The sequence below is a fragment of the Heterodontus francisci genome, chromosome 3 (assembly GCF_036365525.1).
Source record: "Heterodontus francisci isolate sHetFra1 chromosome 3, sHetFra1.hap1, whole genome shotgun sequence".
Taxonomy (NCBI): domain Eukaryota; kingdom Metazoa; phylum Chordata; class Chondrichthyes; order Heterodontiformes; family Heterodontidae; genus Heterodontus; species Heterodontus francisci.
The window spans coordinates 158892865-158905776 of NC_090373.1; the positions used below are offsets into that span (position 1 = coordinate 158892865).

The 12912-nt window shown below is 41.2% G+C and overlaps 1 protein-coding gene across 6 annotated transcripts in view; it reads right to left on the reverse strand.

The window, feature by feature from the left end:
• The window catches only part of pdss2 (prenyl (decaprenyl) diphosphate synthase, subunit 2), a 275636-nt gene that overhangs the window by 164463 nt on the left and 98261 nt on the right, over positions 1 to 12912 (reverse strand). For all 6 annotated transcript variants that reach the window (XM_068027081.1, XM_068027073.1, XM_068027078.1 and 3 more), the window contains one exon: positions 2305 to 2439. In XM_068027081.1, coding sequence (XP_067883182.1) covers positions 2305 to 2439 — 135 coding nt within the window. The remainder of the gene's footprint in view (positions 1 to 2304; positions 2440 to 12912) is intronic.

Below are 12912 nucleotides of genomic sequence, written 5' to 3' on the forward strand. Positions count from 1 at the left end.
ACACTTATTAATTGGATTCAGAGTTTTATACAGAGGACCATCAACTACAAAAGCAAAGGTTTGTTTACTATTCTCCCGCAAGGCAATGGTTAGGCCACAGTTGAAGTATTACATGCAGTTCAGACGCAACACTCTACTAAATATATTAGAGCTATAATGATATCAGAGACATAATATAGTTGCAATATTTAAAACACTGGAGGTACAATTACTGGAGTGGAGAATTTTAACAGGATCCAACAGTAAATGTTCAAAATTAAGAAAGGATTTCAGGGAATAAATATGGATGATTATTTACACTAATTCATAAGGCTAATTGGTAACAAGGGGAATAAACTCCGGATTAGTACTTAAGAATAGAAAGATTGAGGTGAGAAGGATTTTTTTCATGAAAAGGGTTTATTGGGATATTGGAATGCTTTATTGAGTCAATGCAATATTTAAAATGGAAACAGATAAATGCCAGAAGAAGGATATTGCAGGGTGAAGGGAAAGAGCTGGGAAATGGGATTGGAGCAGATAGTGTAGCTCAGACGTGGAACTTTCGCAGGCATTACAGGCCTGTGGTCCTGCTGTGCTGCACTTTCAGTGATCAATGATACATGAGAATTTTATCTGTAGATAAAATCAGCTGTGTATATAAGATGATAGTATCAAATGCTACACACAGGGAAATTTTTCCAAATAAGCAAACTTATGCACTGAAAGTTGATCTCTATATATTTAAATATTCAAATAGCTAAATTTAACATTGTAACATTCACAAACACGGCAAATGAATCCTTTAAAAAAAACTAACCAAATAATCTTATGTTGCAAGTTAAGAAAAATTAAGGGGACGAATAATCACCTTTGTAACATTGTTCACAGATAAAACTCAACTGTTTCTCTTCTTCTCTCTCAAACTCTAATCCTGTCTATCCCCATGGATCCTCTCACTCTTTGCATCTGTATCTCCTTCCTGTCTTCTCTTTTGTATGTTCCTCACTGTCTGTACACCACACACACACTTTGCTTCCTTCTTTCTCAACGTCTTTCTATCTCTCTTTCTGCCATCTACTCTGTACATTAACCCTCTAAGCCATCATTACACAGAATATTACAGCACAGAAACAAGCCATTCGATCCAAATGGTTTATGCTGCACATGAGCCTCTTGCCACCTTACTTCATCTCACCCTATCAAGATATCCTTCTATTCCATTCTCCCTCGTGCACATAACTAGCTTCCTCTTAATGAATAAAATCATGGAGTGAAAATCTATTAAAATGTGCTCGATGGTATTTGTTAGATCAAGAAATGTACATCAAAGAACTGAGCCATGTAAGCTGGAAACAACCCAGGTTTAGTCTTAAATATGCCGAGTTAGCTCATCTTCACCGAGTTGACAACAGCGGGTGCTACAATTGGCCCAAATACCCCTGCAATTGAGGTTGGGGATAAAATATCACCCATATTTCCCATTCATAATCACTACTCCTGATTCCTGTTGAGAAGTGCATGTGTGCAAACCATTGCAAGAACTGGATTAAAGAAAAGTTTAAGTCATTCAATAATAAAAGAAGTTTTAAAAATCCAAATTTGACTCCAGGTCTGTCTGTTGTAGGAAAGTAGCATGGTATAATGCTACATTACTCAGTGGTAGAATGCAGGTTCATGTAGATGATCCTCCATATCATGAATCAGTCTCCGCCCTGCCATTGATGGGAGGTGCAAAGTGGAGACCAGTCCCCTTCCCACAGGGGAGAGAGGGAGAATGCATTTTGCAGGCTACCCAGTTCATTTTCACACACCTCCTCAGTCAGTTTCAAAGAACAGGGACCGCTAGAGGATGCGGCTGATCATTCACTTAGCCTCTCAGATAGGATGATGCATGGCACAGGGAGGCCCGAGAAAGAGGAGAAACATAGAATTACATAGAATGTACAGCAAAGAAAAAGGCCATTCAGCCCATTCGGTATTTACACTCCACACAAGCCTCCTCCCACGTCTCTTCATCTAACCCTTTCAGCAAACCTTCTATTCCTTTCTCCTTCAAGTATATATCTAGCTTCCCATTAAATGCATCCAGCTATTTGTCTCAACTACTCCTTGAGGTAGCAAGTTCCATATCCTCGCCACTCTCTTTAGATTTATTAGTGAGGATACCAAAATTCTGAAGATCTTAACATATCCCTTGAAAAAAACATTTTACTATGAGTGGTTGGGGATAGTTTACAAAGAAGTGCAATCCTCAAAAATACATCCAGCTTCTTTTTGTGCCAAAAGATCAGCAGCAACTAACTTTAGCCGAGTAAAGCGTACCTGGGGTAAATTCCACTGACCAAGTCACCTTCCAGTGGAGGATTTGCTGTTTTACCAGGTCCAGCCGCTTTTGACATCAATAAGACAACCAGGCCTCGCAGCTGGAGATTATTCCTGCTGTCGTAGACAAACCCCCTATTGAATCAAAACACAATATTAACTGACAAGTAATAATACAAATTCCACACCTTCTTGCTTTTCATTTTCACTTCAACTATTTGCATATTGAAATGCCAATTGCTTTGGTGTCAGGCTACCAAAACTCTGAAGATCTTAATGTATCCTTTTAAAAAAATCAAGTTATATTTATTAAATCTGTTATTTTATATATTTAGTGTACCTTCATTCTTTTGAGAACCATGATGTTACAACCTTAACCTTTATCAAAAACTTCATGAACGACTGTAATGTGACAATGGAAATTTTGCATTTATTTTATACCATGAGCAGGTAGTTGAATTTCTCATAATGTATATGCACATCTGAGAAAGAACACAAACGCCGCAGCAGCAAAAGAGTAAATTTAAAAGGTGGCAATTCTGCAAAGGCTGTACTACTGTTCAAGTAAGGAGGGAAGGTGTTGAATACAAAGTGCTGAATTCAGACATTATATAAGCAGGAGCTAAGTAATAGTAAATACTATTGAGGAGATTCTGTTGAACAGGAAAACTACAAGCTAGATACTTATTTCTCAAATTTGGTCCTCACTATAAAATCCACCAGTGAAGATTGATGAAAGTCTGTTTATTTAATAGTTGCAAGTAAAGGCAGAAAGAATTTCATTTTCTGTAAGGCTTTATAATTTGTATCAATTTTATTCAGTACTTTGTGCTTTGTGTATTTAGCCAAAAGTTATGGAAGGAATTTTATGGCTGACAATTTAATATGTGACTTTTGCTTTGATGATTTTTTTTTTTAAACACAATCTCTTTATTTGATGATGGTTGTGGTGCCAGGCCTGGACAAAGCCATTTCAAAGACAAATCAAAGGCCTGGATTTTAGCCTGGAGACATTTTCTCTGCATTTGAGGTTAAAAGGACAAGATATGTCGGATTCCTGTCCACAGGCAGCCTGATTGATAGGCTGGAGGCCTGTCAGGTGGGAAGATTGCAACACAAGACTGCAGCCGAGGAGTGCAGGTGGCTCTAGTGGGAGGGTGGGGGGGGGGGGGGGTGGGTGGAACAGCAGACAAGATGTTGGTTGGGTTGTGGGGGTGTCCGATGGCGGTCATGGGGAGGAGTGGTCAATTGGTGGTCGTGGGGGGAGGATCCTATGGTCATCAGGGTTGATGGGGACATGTATGTGATCGGTTGGGGGGGGGGGGGGGCATTGAGTGGTGCAATTTTTATAACTCAGGAGTGGGGGCTTTAGCAACAAAAAGGTTGAGAACCCGTTATAGAGGTTTATGGCCCAATGTTGGTACATTAACCTCCTGACAATCCTGATAAACAAAACCATGGAACCATGACAAAGTTGGTGGTCAGATGATTCTGTTGTTGTCCCTCTTTAGGCTAGCTGCTGACTTGTACATAAAATGTTGCTTCTCAATGGTACTCTTTTATTCCTTCCCTCCTTCAGGTCAGTTTAAATAGATTATTTGATACTCTGTCTAATCCGACCTACTAGTATAGAAAGCATGGAGACTTCATCAATGAGAAGTTCAACTCAAGGAGCCTGGAACTTTAGGTTGGGGATAAATGAATTGGCACGATAGCATTTTATATAACAGCAGAATAGGAGATCATCTTATGGTGTATGAAGGGTGCAGAATGAATACAAATATTGAAATAATGCATTTTTCACTCCCACACTCTACACCTCATCTATCCTTACTGCTTTGTCATGGTTCCATATTTACGCTGATTTGAAGTGGTTTTTCAGTTGAATATGATATTACCAAGGACCCAAGGGGTGGGAAGATGTTTGCCAAGGAGAATAGGAATAAAAGAGTGCCATTGAGAAACAACATTTTATGTACAAGTCAGCAGCTAGCCTAAAGGAGGACAACAACAGAATCGTCTGACCACCAACTTTGTCATGGTATAAGCCATCCAAAAAAGATCAGCAAGAAAACAAGTGTGAAACTTGGGGCAGAGGTAGGGGTGGTTGGGCAGACTGGGCTGAACGAAGTGAGTCTGTGTGCTTTGCCTTACACGACTTAAGACACAAGAGCTGACTGATAGCATTTCCAGCACTGTTTGAATAGGTGCCAAGACGGAAATGTCCTGAGATATTCATATGAGCAAGGATATTAAAAAGCAATGAAAGTAAATACAGTGTAAAGCTCCATACTGGCACATGCACTGTAAAATTGATCATAGAAACAAAGTGGTCGCACTTGAGCAAATATGTCTAGAACATCTATTGAGCAATAAATCCGCAACTCGTCACTTATTGAGGAGACTGATTCACAACAAAACTTAGGCAAATCTGAGCTTTGAAATAACCTACTCATTTTACATTTTATCAACTTTAAATATTTTTGCCCAAAATAAACGAATATCAAAATAACAAAATTCTGGAAAAGAAATCCTATTCTCCTTTTGACATAAGTGCAGAAAGGGGGAAAAATAGGACAAGAAGGGTAGCATTTCCTAGAGTGCAACAGTAGTCTGAAAGTCAAAAAAGTGAAGAGAATGATCTGAAGTGAAATGTTTCTCCTGAAGGGAAAAGAAAATGAAATAAATGGTCAGCCCTTTAAGGCTCGTACATCAGATGACTCCAAACATGGCTTCTGTACCCATTGGAGAGCTGGAAATGTTTGGCAGCCTAAAGAGTCTCTGAACCTGCATAGAATGCAAAGTTATTGCACTCATAAGATCAACATTTTCACAAGGACACCAGAGATAACTTGCTTATAACTCAACATACCAATAATTGTTGCTTCGGCTGGTACACATCTTCAGCTAGATCAGATTTAAATGCATGCAAATCTAACAAAAAGCCATGTAAAATAAACTGCACTGCAGAGTATCAATTTTTTAAAAATTCATTAACAATTGTACATGTGATCTCAGCAACTAAAATGATTTAACTTACTGACTGGGATAAAAAGGCCTTTCAGCATATTTTTTAATGTTGTACATTTATTCGATGCTACATAGCACACCTTCATCAATCCTTATTTCAATTCAGTTGACCAAAATTCCCAAGACTGGTAAATGGTTTTCAAGAGAACACTCTGGGTTTGTTGATATTCTGCTTTGCAGACCAATAACATCTTAAGTTTTGTTGCCCCTTTTGTATTTTCTGTAGTTTCTAGTGGTAGTATTGTGCCACACAACAAATTTATTTTTCAAAGACTAAACATCTTGACCAATATCTACAAGAAATGCTGGAACCACTCAGCAGGTCTGGCAGCATCTGTGGAAAGAGAAGCAGAGTTAACGTTTCGGGTCAGTGACCCTTCTTCGGAACTGACAAATATTAAAAATGTCACAGGTTATAAGCAAGTGAGGTGGGGGTGGGCAAGAGATAACAAGGAGAAGGCACAGATTGCACAAGGCCACATAGCTGACCAAAAGGTCATGCAGCAAAGGCAAACAATATGTTAATGGTGTGTTGAAAGACAAAGCATTAGTACAGAAAAAGTGTTAACGGACTGAATATTGAACAGCAGCAAGTGCAAACATGAAAAAAAAAACAGTGGGTAAGCAAACTGAACAAACTAAGATGAAATGAAATAAATGCAAAAAAAAGGTTTATCCCCTCATGCCCCCACCTCAATGAATTTCGCGCTCGGCATGACGTTGAACTCTTCTTCCGTCGCCTCCGGGCTCACTTCTTTGACCAGGAGTCCTCCTCCCGACCAGCAGACCCATTCACCTGCCTCCAGCATTCTCCCTCTACCTGGACCCCTCCCCCTGGCCACTTACCTGCTCTTGATCTCTTCATTGAAAACTGTCAGCGAGACATTGGTCATCTCAATTTCTCTGCCCCCTCACTCACTCAAACCTGTCCCCCTCTGACCTTGAGGCACTCCGTTCTCTCAGGTCTAACCCCGACATGGTCATCAAACCTGCAGACAAGGGTGGTGCTGTTGTTGTATGGCGTACCGACCTCTACCTCGCAGAAGCTCAATGCCAACTCACGGACACTTCTTCCTACCTCCCTCTGGACCATGACCCCACCACCGAACATCAAGCCACCGTCCAAAGGACTGTCACTGACCTCATCTCCTCTGGAGATCTTCCCCGTACAGCTTCCAACCTCATAGTCCCGCAACCCCGGATAGCCCGCTTCTACCTCCTTCCTAAATTCCACAAACGGGACTGTTCCGGAAGACCCATTGTGTCAGCCTGCTCCTGCCCCACTGAACTTATTTCTTCCTATCTTGGCTATCTTTTCTCCGCTGGTCCAGTCTCTTCCCACCTACATCCGTGACTCTTCTGACGCCCTACGTCATTTTGACAATTTCCAGTTTCCTGGTCCCAACCGCCTCCTCTTCACTATGGACGTCCAATCGCTCTACATCTCCATCCCCCACCCAGGATGGTTTGAGGGCTCTCCGCTTCTTCCTGGAACAGAGGCCCAACCAGTCCCCATCCACCACCACCCTCCTCCACCTGGCTGAACTTTTTCTCACATTGAATAACTTCTCCTTCAACTCCACGCACTTCCTTCAAGTAAAAGGTGTCGCTATGGGTACCCGCATGGGTCCCAGTTATGCCTGTCTTTTTGTGGGATATGTCGAGCATTCTTTGTTCCAGTCCTACTCAGGCCCCCTCCCCAACTCTTTTTCCGGTACATTGATGACTGTATCAGTGCCGTTTCCTGCTCCCGCCCCGAACTGGAAAACTTTATCAACTTTGCTTCCAATTTGCACCCTTCTCTCACCTTTACATGGTCCATCTCTGACACTTCCCTTCCCTTCCTCGACTTCTCTGTCTCCATCTCTGGGGATAGGTTGTCTACTAATATTCATTATAAGCCCACCGACTCCCACAGCTACCTCGACTACACTTCTTCACACCCCACCTCCTGTAAGGACTCCATTCCATTCTCCCAGTTTCTCCATCTTCGACGCATCTGCTCTGATGATGCTACCTTCCATGACGGTGCTTCTGGTATGACCTCCTCTTTCCTCAACCGAGGATTCCCCCCTACTGTTGTTGACAGGGCCCTCAACCGTGTCCGGCCCATTTCGCGTATCTCTGCCCTCAACCCTTCCCCTCCCTCCCAGAACTACAACAGGGTTCCCCTCGTCCTCACTTTCCACCCCATCAGCCTCCATATCCAAAGGATCATCCTCTGTCATTTCTGCCACCTCCAGCATGATGCCACGACCAAACGCATCCTCCCCTCCCTTCCCCTGTCAGCATTCCGAAGGGATTGTTCCCTCCGCGACACCCTGGTCCACTCCTCCAATACCCCCACCACCTCGTCCCTGTCCCATGGCACCTTCCCCTGCAATCGCAGGAGGTGTAATACCTGCTCATTTACCTCCTCTCTCCTCACTATCCCAGGCCCCAAACACTCCTTTCAAGTGAAGCAGCGATTCACTTGTACTTCTTTCAATGTAGTATACTGTATTCGCTGCTCACAATGTGGTCTCCTCTACATTGGGGAGACCAAACCCAGACTGGTTGACCGCTTTGCGGAACACCTCCGCTCAGTCCGCAAGCAGGACCCTGAGCTTCCGGTTGCTTGCCATTTCAACACTCCCCCCTGCTCTCTTGCTCACATCTCTATCCTGGGATTGCTGCAGTGTTCCAGTGAACATCAACGCAAGCTCGAGGAACAGCATCTCATCTACCGATTAGGCACACTACAGCCTGCCGGACTGAACATTGAGTTCAATAATTTGAGAGCATGACAGCCCCCCATTTTACTTTCATTTTTAGTTGTTTTTTCTTTTTTCCTTTTTTACATTTTTTACAACCTTTTTTGTGCATTTATTTCATTTCATCTTAGTTTGTTCAATTTACTTACCCACTGTTTTTTTTCATGTTTGCACTTGCTGCTGTTCAATATTCAGTCCGTTAACACCTTTTCTGTACTAATGCTTTGTCTTTCAACACACCATTAACATATTGTTTGCCTTTGCTCCATGACCTTTTGGTCAGCTATGTGGCCTTGTCCAATCTACACCTTCTCCTTTGTTATCTCTTGCCCCACCCCCGGCTCACTTGCTTATAACCTGTGACATTTTTAATATTTGTCAGTTCCGAAGAAGGGTCACTGACCGAAACGTTAACTCTGCTTCTCTTTCCACAGATGCTGCCAGACCTGCTGAGTGGTTCCAGCATTTCTTGTTTTTATTTCAGATTTCCAGCATCCGCAGTATTTTGCTTTTATTGACTAATATCCAACTGTTTATTACAACAACTTGCATTTATATAGCACCTACAACATCGTAAAATATTTCAAAGCACTTCAGAGGAGCGTGTCCAAACAAAATTCCATCAATGTCTCGATGAAAATAGCAATGGGGAGGAAATCATCATTACATCCCTGGAAGATATGCTCAGGACACAGACGTACAAGAGCCTCAAAGCCATTATTTAATCTTCATACTTAAACAGAAGGAACAAAGCTTCGAAACTCAGACCTTCACTGCAGGCAAGCATTTGATCATAACAGAAGAATATAGGGTTTTAAATAAAAAGAGAGTTAGTTGGGTACCCTTACATCTGGCAACACTCCGACTCAGTAAACAGCTTTTGGGAGGCGCATTAGAGCAGCTGGGCTTGAGTCCTGATGTGATTTTGCCTTCCTATCATTTGTGGCTCAGTTGGTAGCACTCTTGCCTCGGAGTCGGAAGGTTGTCGGTTCAAATCCCACCACAGCACAAAAATCAAAGCTGACACTCCAGTGCAGTAATTTCGGAGATGCCGTGTTTCTGATGAGATGTTAAACTGAGGCCCACTCTGCCCTCTCAGGTGGATATAAAAGATCCCATAGCACTATTTCAAATAAGAGCAAGGAAGTTATCCCCTGGCCAATATTAATCCCTCAATTAACAACACAAAACAGATTATCTGGTCATTATCACATTTCTGATTGTAGGAGCAGAAAAATTATCGCGTAGAATTGGAGAGAGTGGAAAAGAGCCACAAGAACATTTGCATCCATTAAAAGTATTTTTTAAATAAGCTAAGGGATGTTTCATTTTGTACTGCTGTAGTTCCGATTTTGTTTCAGTAAAATACAGTTTGCCTACTATAAGAGCTGGCCATTTTGCTAACAATACTAACAAAGATTGCTAACAATGCCTGTAGCATTTCGAGTTTCATCTGCATTGCCTGTGCAGAATTCTGTCAATTTATAATATTTCATACTCTGGTAAGCTTTTGCTGGCTTAACAGTAATCAGCAGACATAGAGCTAGGGTGGTTTGGGATGCAAATTAGGAAACAATGGGATATTGTTGGGTACCTTCCTCAGAAGCTGTTGCCATGGTGGTGGAATGGTGAGCACCAGTTGAACAGTTTTCAGAGTGTTACCTTAACTTTAAGATAATGAGTTTCATTACATTTGATTCTAAGCATTTTTCGTCATTGTCACAGAATGGTTTCATTAAACGTGCCAGGCAGCAACATTAGCTGAACAGACATACAGGTGCCTCAAGCTCCCACTGCAAAAGGGGAGGTATTTTATTCAAAGTAGTAACTTTGAATGACAGTTCAATGAGACAAACAGCTCTATGCAAGAGTTGAGGAAGGGATCAAAAGGCTGTCTTTATCACTCTTTCTCTAGCCATTTGGACAGAGACTCCAGATGGGCATATTCTTGGATATGGTGTGTAATGGAGGAAGACAGGACCAACTAACTTAGAAACAACTCACTTGAAAGTGAATTTTGCCGTAGAAAAGCGACAGTCACATTTTATAATTATGGTGAGGAACAGTGAAACATGGATGAATCTGCATTCTGTTGAATTATTTACATAAAATAAACCAGTTTTTTTGTTTACAGTTGTGCTTCGACTCACCAGTCTATCGTCTGCAAAGACAAGACAACACATGTGATAGCAATAGGCAGTAAATGCAACTAAGAACAAAGAACAGTACAGCACAAGAACAGGCCATTCGGCCCTCCAAGCCTGCACCGATCTTGATGCCTGCCTAAACTAAAACCTTCTGCACTTCCGGGGACCGTATCCCTCTATTCCCATCCTATTCATGTATTTGTCAAGATGCCTCTTAAACGTCGCTATCGTACCTGCTTCCACCACCTCCCCCGGCAGCAAGTTCCAGGCACTCACCACCCTCTGTGTAAAGAACTTACCTTGCATATCCCCTCTAAACTTTGCCCCTCTCACCTTAAACCTATGTTCCCTAGTAACTGACTCTTCCATCCTGGGAAAAAGCTTCTGACTATCCACTCTGTCCATGCCGCTCATAACTTTGTAAACCTCTGTCATGTCACCCCTCCACCTCCGTCGTTCCAGTGAAAACAATCCGAGTTTATCCAACCTCTCCTCATAGCTAATGCCCTCCAGACCAGGCAACATCCTGGTAAACCTCTTCTGTGCCCTCTCCAAAGCCTCCACATCCTTCTGGTAGTGTGGTGACCAGAATTGCATGCAATATTCTAAGTGTGGCCTAACTAAAGTTCTGTACAGCTGCAGCATGACTTGCCAATTTTTATATTCTATGCCCTGACCAATGAAGGCAAGCATGCCGTATGCCTTCTTGACTACCTTATCCACCTGCGTTGTCACTTTCAATGACCTGTGGACCTGTACGCCCAGATCTCTCTGGATTCCATGTTACACCTCTCTGGGTCATGCAATTGTTTAACTGTAACTGCACTCCAGGTTGTAAGGGATGCAAGATTCACTTATGGGACAGACCAGTGAACCAAGATCATTAAACAAGATCATTAGAATTGTTGGGTTTCCCCAAACAAACTCTCAGCTGTATTTGGGATGAGCTTTGCCTGTTTGACATTTGGTTGGGTGCCTCACAGTCGCAGCAACCTAAGAGTCCATCTTATCCCCAGTGCAGATTCTGTTGATCACTGAAGAACTACTGTTAAAAATCATTCACTTTTCCTTTATTTAAAAAAACACTTGGAATGTGATATGTTTTCACATAAAATACTCCCTACAGTAAATATTTAAATTAAACAGTCTTTTTCTGAGAAGATTAATATTCTTTTTGGGAACCGCACATTTGTCGTAAGATCTATTTTATAATTTTTCTATTAATGAGGGTTCCATAAATAATGTCTTGTATATCATAAATTATGGGCTCTCAATGCTAGCAGCTACAATATATTGAAGAAAAACTATGATAAATTAAATCCCAAAGGGCGACAGAAAATTTCCCAGTGCACAGGCGCAGCACGTGTGTTATGTGTAAAACAGGGATATATCAATTATCTTCCTGCCAGTCTTCAATGATGAATCATGAAACAACATTAACAAATGCATGGATAAAAGCTAGAGTGTAAAATTAAACTATTAAAAAATCCACAGTAGGCTGAATTATACAAGAGCATATTCTGTTTAAGTAGCAATATTATGGAAATTTAATAACCAAAATTATAATGTGGAACCCTTGGGAAAATTTAGATGAGAATCAGGGGAATCATTAAGGACAATGACAAGAGAATCTGACTGCCTACTCCAGCTCAGACCACTTGATGTATGTTGCAATTACTCATCTGCTGTAGTGGCTGAGCAGGGCATTTCACAAATGCCTGCTTCAGTACTAACTAAGCTTTTATATTTTTCGTATGACAAAGAAATTGTGCATAATTATTTGCTGTACAACTAGTTTAAAGGGAAAGGTTTTAAAGCAACAACCATTATACAACTTATACGTCTGGTTGTTTTTTCCAATTTATAACTATCCTTTATCCTAAAGAAAGGAAAGGAAACACTGGGTCTTCGGACACACAAAGCCATGTCTTTGCACTCTTGCAGTTGGAAAAACTGTACGTGGAGTTCAGTGACAGCCGAACGGATCAGCCAGCAGTCGTGTAGAAGGATTGAGAGTTTAGTTAGGTGACTCATAATGAGAACAAAATATAGAAAAAGCTGCTGCTTCTAAATCAGAACAAACTGCAGAATAAAATATTTTTGCCCTAACACAGCCATCTGAATCCATCAGTCATAGGATTTTTAAAACAAAACAAGTTCTGTTAGGCTGGCAAAACATTTATCCACCCCTTCAACCCACCTCAATTGCATTTGTACACAAACCATAAAAGGGATGTTGGAAATATTAAACCATGAGAGCTGCAAAAAAAAAAAATGACTATTTCCTCTAATATAACATTTGCAGCATACAAAAAGTCCCAAAACATTTTACAGAGTAGTTAGTTATAATAGGAAGAGAACGCTAATCCAATGGGTTAAAGTTTAGGCTGGTGTTTAAAAGCTTGGGCAAAAAATGGGTTTTAAGGAGGTTTTCTTTGTAGGTGATTTGTACAAAAACGTAATTAAAGTGACCATGATTGCTCATGCAATGCCCATCAGGAAACAGATATCTGCAACCACTACCTAATCTGGTCTACATGTGACTCCAGTCCTATACTATATTGTTGACTCTTACAGCTCTCTGAACTTGATAAAAAGGGAAAAAATAGAATGAGAGTAAACAACTAGGAATATTACAACAGATTGTAAGAGCTTTTACAAATATATAAAAAGGAAAA